General features: G+C 33.4%; 1 protein-coding gene across 1 annotated transcript; it reads left to right on the forward strand.

The window, feature by feature from the left end:
- Window positions 1–1032: 1032 nt before the first annotated feature.
- On the forward strand, window positions 1033–3694 carry LOC132726378 (uncharacterized). Its single transcript, XM_060711697.1, has 4 exons — window positions 1033–1260; window positions 1437–1531; window positions 1860–1985; window positions 2646–3694. The coding sequence occupies exons 1-4, from the start codon at window positions 1089–1091 to the stop codon at window positions 2796–2798; spliced, it is 546 nt and encodes a 181-aa protein (XP_060567680.1). The 5' UTR covers window positions 1033–1088; the 3' UTR covers window positions 2799–3694.
- Window positions 3695–7100: the final 3406 nt, after the last annotated feature.

The following is a 7100-nucleotide window of genomic DNA, read 5'->3' on the forward strand; positions in this document are numbered from 1 at the left end:
CCAGAATGTTAGAGACATTTTAATTTTGTATAATCAGCCTGTTAACTTTACGGAAATCACTGTATCAATAAAACATTGGATACAAAACTGTACATAATTTCTACCGATTAGTACCTCGAAAAAGAATTTAACAATCGAGTTTTCGAACATAACCACACCTTTAAGACGTTGGGCATTGTTTATCTTTACTCACCAAAACACCGCAGCAATTATGTATATGCAGGTGTCTTTAATCATGCAATCGGCGAAAATTGATTGAATATCTGTGGCCATTTTGTGTAATTGTCAACACACAGCCACAGTGTATAAGTGTGTCGCCGATTGGTCAATGCAAACTGTCGTAGATACAACGCACGTTCTGATTCGTCAATCGCATGAATACATAATATAGTGAACTCTTGCCTTGCGGCGTGTATTAGACTTTGTTGATGTTGACACGCGTTCTTAACTAGCGGAGTAACGGTAGTTGGTTGTATTGAGAGGTAAACAAATTGTTAACAGGTCTATTGGCGTAAATAAGTTGTTTTAGGCGAAGTCGCTGATCCGAAGGCGACTTCTTCGCCCAAGTCGCCCCCTAGCTCAAGCCTTGCAAAATCGCTTTGTACGGCTCATATACCGCAATGGGTGACTTAATCATGGTCGTTGTACGGACTAGACAGGGAGGCGCTACATACAGACCATTTATATTGTAAATACTGTTCGGCGCACCTAACTATGGTCACTACAAACAGAACTTCGCTATAAACAGGGGGTAACTAAGACAGTCTTTACTGTAAAAGATAAAACATACAACCAAACATAATTAAACAACAACATAGAAACAAATCAATCGACGAACTAACAAATGAAACAAAAAACCGAGAATATTTTACTTACAATGTTGTATGTGTGATACACTTACATTATAATGACCTTCAGTCAGCCCCAAACAAGCCAACTTTAGATTACTGACTAATTGGTCAATATAACGTTAGGTGAACCCCATTTAAACAAGTATGAAGTCTAGTCGCTACAGCTAAAATATTTTTCAAAATTGACTTTCAGTGGGTGCTTCACTTGGAGCAGGTTTGGTCTCGGCAGGTATTGGCATGGCCGTGAACTTTGATGACGCCAATGATTGTGAGCGTACTGCTGCAAGCCTTAAAGTTAGTGCACGGGATAAGAAGGAACTGGCTCAAAGAAAGCGGACATTAAAGGCAGAGTATGAATCAAAAAAGTGTACGAAAACTATCGAGCTTAGAAATTGCAAAACAAAAATCGGTATGTTTTTTTTCTACTTATCTCATGAACACAAATTTAGTGCGTTTTATTTTGTTTTGAATTTGATGGCACATATGTCTTGAGGTTATTTATACGCATCATTACAACTGAATTTTGTTTATTTGTTTTATGTTTTTTGTTTTGTTTTTGTTTTGTAAATGTTTCATTTATTTAAGACCATCTGGCAAGGACGTGTGATGGGCTAGCCAGCCTTGAAGGACTTCTGACAGAGTCAATATCAGGCTTCGAACGTGCCATTTATATTGCACAGGTAAATGAAAGACAGAGAAATAATTTAATTAGTGATGACAAATTTAGAGATAAAACATCTATCTATTCTGATAATCAGCAGCATCGTGCAACACATGTGATGGTAAAACGTATGTGTTGTTCTATGTGTTGTTCTAAAAGTATGTGTTGTTCTACGAAAAGGCTGGTAAAATGGTAAAGTGGTATATTATCTCAGAATTGCTTATACATGTGTTTGATAGATATTTCATAATTAAATCCTTTGAAGCTATTATTTATCCAAATAAATGATGATATGTTTGAATGTCATTAACATTTAAGTTTTAACTAAATGTAAGGACTTTTTTAAGGATTTCGAGAACGGGGTTCATCGAACATTACTACAAGGCGACGCTTTTCAACTCATAAAAGAGGTATTCCTGGAATGTCCAGAGGAACTGCACGACGAAGCACATGATGAAATGCGCAAATTAAAGGTTAGCTAATCAAGCATTTAGACATTTCAATAATTGTATTGATTTTTTTCTGCTTTTTTGTACAAAATATGTCTATCTAGATGAATGCTAATAATTTCAGAAATATTTGAATGACATATAAATATCAAGTTATGCAGTAATTGTTAATTAAAGATATGCTATGCTCATCTCCTAGTATAAAAACAAACTTGTATTGCAAAACATGTATTGAAATGTTGGATATTGCTTCTAAATATGTCTAATTTGAATAAGAGATGTACTTTGCTCATCTCTTGGTAAAAAACTTGTATTGCAAAAATGTATTGAAATCTAGGATACTGCTTCTGAATATGTCTAATTCAAATAAGAGAATGTACAATCGATGTTTGGAAACTGCATCTCCTATTACTAGACTAAGTCAAGTAAATTAAGTCTTTTCTTTTAAAACCTACAATTACGTTTTTGACACTACTGTGTGTTAACCTATTCGGTACAGTTTAAAACGAAACATATTTTCCCTCTGTGTTCACCAAAAAGTTGTTTATTTTACATTAAAAAGTCAGTGAAGGAATTCGAGCGATAGGTCTATATATTTTAATGCTTTTCTGCTAACATAATTTAAACAGATGGCATATATTATTTTAATCCTTTTTACTTTGTGCATACTTTCTTCAATTTCAGTTAAAGTGGATTGAGTTAGAGCAAATGTGTCTCTCCTACAGCAATCGCCATGACATAACGTTTTTAAACACACATTGTCACCAAGAGAATTTGAGTTTTCTTCACTCTGAAGTAACTAATGCTTATGAAACTGTAAAAATACTTCAAGAATGATCAGTCCAGATTTAAATCACCTACCAGCTATCAAAAATCTGGTAAATTGTGAAAGAAACGATGTAAATATGTGTAAATATTGATATCCCGCTTTGCAGCCTTTTTATGCTGTTGTATAATGTATTATTAAACCTTTGCATCAGTATTTTACTCCGTACAATTTCTTAAATAATCCAATTGCCCTTCATGGATCAATACCATTTTAGGTTTTACTTGTACATGTATGAAAAAAAAAGTTTCTTAGCACAAGGTAAAAGCAATTTAAATAACAAATATGCAATTGTCAAACATCGATACCATAGGAACGCCCAAAGGGAAATATTAGAAATCTTGGGTTCATTGAAAGTTTTGAAGTAGAATGCAATATTAAAACATGAAAATGAATAAAATTTGGATTTAGAAATTTCCGTAGATGTTTTCATACGACAGTTGTCATGGAACAGTTTTAAAACAGTGAAAAGTATTATAATAAGTATTGAATAAAATTTTATTATACGTGAGCCTTAGAAATAATGTCTTTCATGAGTATTGAATACATGAGCCTTAGTAACAAAGTCTTTCATTGGTTTTTGCAAGTTGATATGTTGAACTTTTGAACAAATGTTTACTTTGTTTTGTTTTTAAGTTGTCAAAACCTGCAAAACGCATGTTTTTGATTCTGATAAGGAAACCGAAGCAATAAAAAACAAGCTAGAGTATAATTTTTGTTTTCCTCATCAAACATTTATACATTTGACTCATATTTATTTTTGTATTATAAGTATCATTTATATTCTCTGCGTCTTTATGCAAACATGTATAATGTGTGTAAGCTTGTTATGAATTTATGATACCACGCACGTTTCAGATATTTAGCCACGTTTCAGATATTTAGCCACGTTTCAGATATTTAGCCACGTTTCAGATATTTAGCCATAAATACAGATACAATACAGACTGAAAATTCAGTATGAACATTTAAGCTGAAGATGCTATTTGTATTGCATATAAATAATTGTTTAAGATATAACTGTATATTTTAACATCCAATTTGTTCAGTATTATTGCTAATTGTTGTTATATTAAGATGATATTTTTTCGATTTCGTGAAATATGGAATATATTTTCACGAAACATGATAAAATTCCACAATATTTTCACGAGCCGGGACGGCGAGTGAAAATATGTGGCATTTTATCATGTTGAGTGAAAATATATTCCATATTTCACGAAAAACGAAAAAATAACCTTTTTATTTAATTTCATTATCAAAGAAAAATGGTTATGAACCCCCTTGCTTTCTACGCAACTGCAATTGTACAGCGCGCAATAATATAATTATTGTCTTGTTTTCCACGCGATATTTAGCGCTACATTGTGATGTCACATAAACAACTCTTTAAACGTCTCTACAGCGTTAATGACTGAATTAAAGATATTGGTGTTCGGATTTATTTTCTTAGTTAAACCATTTTATATCATTGTAGAAAGTTTTCAAACAAAATTCAACAAAAGTTGTTTTTTATTTATCAAATTTTTGAAACAAATTGGCGAAAGAAGTCCCTTTGTATAAAAAATATAGGTTTTGACTCCACCCACTTTCATATTTACATTTCATATTTATTTTTAACAAATATGAAATATATTTGACAGATATAGCACCATATTTCATGGGTAAAATTGAATAATATTTGATATTTGGCTTGCATTTGCATATTCAGTGAGGCATATAATAAATAGCATAGTTTTTATTTATTACTTTATTTGAAATGATTCCTTATATTTACTTTTATTTATTGATAACTGTAAAATGATATTATGTTTGAAAATTAAATAAGTAAATTTTTATATTAAGGATAAGAGTTATAAAAAAGAACTTTTTATTTGAGATCATTATTCTATTATTTTAATTAACCTTAAGAGATAAATGAAGTAATCAATTATTAGTAGAATAATCTGAAACCAATCTGCTTGTGACCTTATCTAAAGCCGACAGTTACATATTAAAGTTTTATAAAGTGTTAATGGGCCGCGCCATGACAAAACCAATATAGTGTGTTTGCGACCATCATTGATCCAGACCAACCTGCGCTCAGGACCCATGCTGTTTGTTATCAGTTTCTCTATTTTGTAATAGAGTTTGTAAGCAAACAGCATAGATCTTGATCAGACTGCGCGAATGCGGAGGCTGATCTGGATCCTTGCTGGTCGCAAATGCACTATGGTTTTTTTGTCATGGCGCGGCTCATTTTATTTTCCTAACTGAGTGTTAAACTTACCTCCTATTTAATTATTACACAATAAACACTGTGTAAAAAATCGAGATGCATGTATTTTAATATCATTCGTTAACAATTACCGCTAAAAGATCAGTAAGTCACTCTCTCGTTTTAATTGGTTTGTTACAGTTATAACCCTTGAACAAAACAAAATATAATTAAACTTTATAATGTAAAATATCAAAATTATGTGGCATAAAAAACAATTCTCAATAGACATAATTAATAAGACATAATTTCCTCCTAAATTGATACAAAGATTCAGAAGCTTAACATCCATTTTTTCTATATAGCCCTCCTTAATATGAGCCGTGTCACGACAAAACCAACAAAATGAGTTTGCGACCAGCATGGATCCAGACCAGCCTGCGCATCCGCGCAGTCTGATTAGGATCCATGCTGTTCGCTATCAGTTTCTCTACTTGAAATAGGGTTTGTAAGCGAACAACATGGATCCTGATCAGACTGCGCGGATGCGCAGGCTGGTCTGAAATCATGCTGGTCGCAAACCCATTATGTTGGTTTTGTCGTGACACGGCTCATATACATTTAAATTAGTAAACAATGGTCGAGACAGGTTCATTTCTGCTCTTGAAGCGATGGCCTGCAAATTGTTCTTTAGTCTAGGAAACGGGAAAACGTCACAGGGTGCCAAGTCTGGAGAATACAGTGGGTGTTAAAGGACACTCGTTTGCTCAAGAAATAATCACTTACAGTAGCTCTTTTGTGTGCAGGAGCGTTGTCATACAGAAAAAACCAGGCCTCTTACACTAGTCAAAGGACGAACTTTATTTTTTTTCCCTCAATATTTCGTAACACAACATCTCTTTAATACGTGGTTGTGACATAACGTATTCTGGAAACATTACATATTTTATGGGCATTTGTCAACCGCTTGGCAATACATAGCCGACGAACTGTTTTGTTGCCCCAAATCTTATTATTACGTAAAATAGTGAAACCAGCTTTCATCACCAGTCTCGTGCCCATTTTTGAATTTAGAAAATTTTAAAGCTCACGAGATGAAATAAAATTTCATCTTACACAACAAACAAATTTCCTCTATATCTAAAAGTTGACTTGATATTTTTCACTCGGTTTTACTTTGTCAGACGTTAGTTTGTGTGGGTCTACTACTAAAGGTGACTTTGTCTTACTTGCTAGACAGAGGAATTAATGCCTTTCTTGTCCTTATGCTTTTGCCGTGCTTCAGGACTTGCAGCGCTTTTGGACTTGCTGTGCTTCTAGACTTGCTGTGCTTCTAGACTTGCTGTGCTGCTAGACTTGCTGCACATTTGGACTTCCTGCGCTCCTGGACTTGCTGTGCTCATGAAATGCTGCACTTTTGGACTTGCTGCGCTTCTAAACTTGCTGCGCTTTTGGACTAACTGCACTTCGAGACTTGCTGCGCTTTTGGACTTGCTTCAACTCTGGAGACTTGCTTTACTCCTTCAGCAAAAATCTCTTAGACAATAATGAAACTTCTTATTCGGGAACGAATTTTTTTTTCTGATCGTCAAATAACGAACATCATTAGTTTCTTTATTTCTCTCAATATATATAGCAACGGCACGAACTTGATATAATTATATCAATTGACGTGACGTCACCATATAATCGACGTCGCAGTAAAATAAAACAAAAGTGTGACGCACTTAAATACTAATAATTTGAGTTTAAGTAGACGAATCAACATGAAATAAAGCGCAAATTAAAGTTAAATATACAAAAACACTGATATACAAATGAATTCAATCAGATTCGTGCTGCTGAAACAAACATAAAATAAAACGATAAAAATATAAAACAAATCAATCTTGACAATGAACTAGGGGAATTTTTTCACTTCTATCAGAGATCGCCATTACACAACGATTTTAAATACACCTTGTTATCAAGATGCATCTGCCTGTTTTCTCTCGCAAACAAAAATATAAGTTGAATGTTGTAGACTTGTTTTTATGTTGTGAAAAGTACATGTATGATTCACCAAGTCATCAGCACCAGCTAAAACGGTACGCAATTTTCAACATTGACGATATTT

The sequence above is a fragment of the Ruditapes philippinarum genome, unplaced genomic scaffold, assembly GCF_026571515.1.
Source record: "Ruditapes philippinarum isolate M1 unplaced genomic scaffold, ASM2657151v2 ctg4383_1_1_1_1, whole genome shotgun sequence".
Taxonomy (NCBI): domain Eukaryota; kingdom Metazoa; phylum Mollusca; class Bivalvia; order Venerida; family Veneridae; genus Ruditapes; species Ruditapes philippinarum.

Bases quoted from the DNA above. Each gene is read 5' to 3' on its own strand.
- LOC132726378 (XM_060711697.1), top strand. From the start codon at position 1,089: ATGGCCGTGAACTTTGATGACGCCAATGATTGTGAGCGTACTGCTGCA. The intron at 1,532-1,859 runs GTAAATGAAAGA...GACTTTTTTAAG, and splicing joins GTGCCATTTATATTGCACAG to GATTTCGAGAACGGGGTTCA. The intron at 1,986-2,645 runs GTTAGCTAATCA...CTTCAATTTCAG, and splicing joins ATGAAATGCGCAAATTAAAG to TTAAAGTGGATTGAGTTAGA.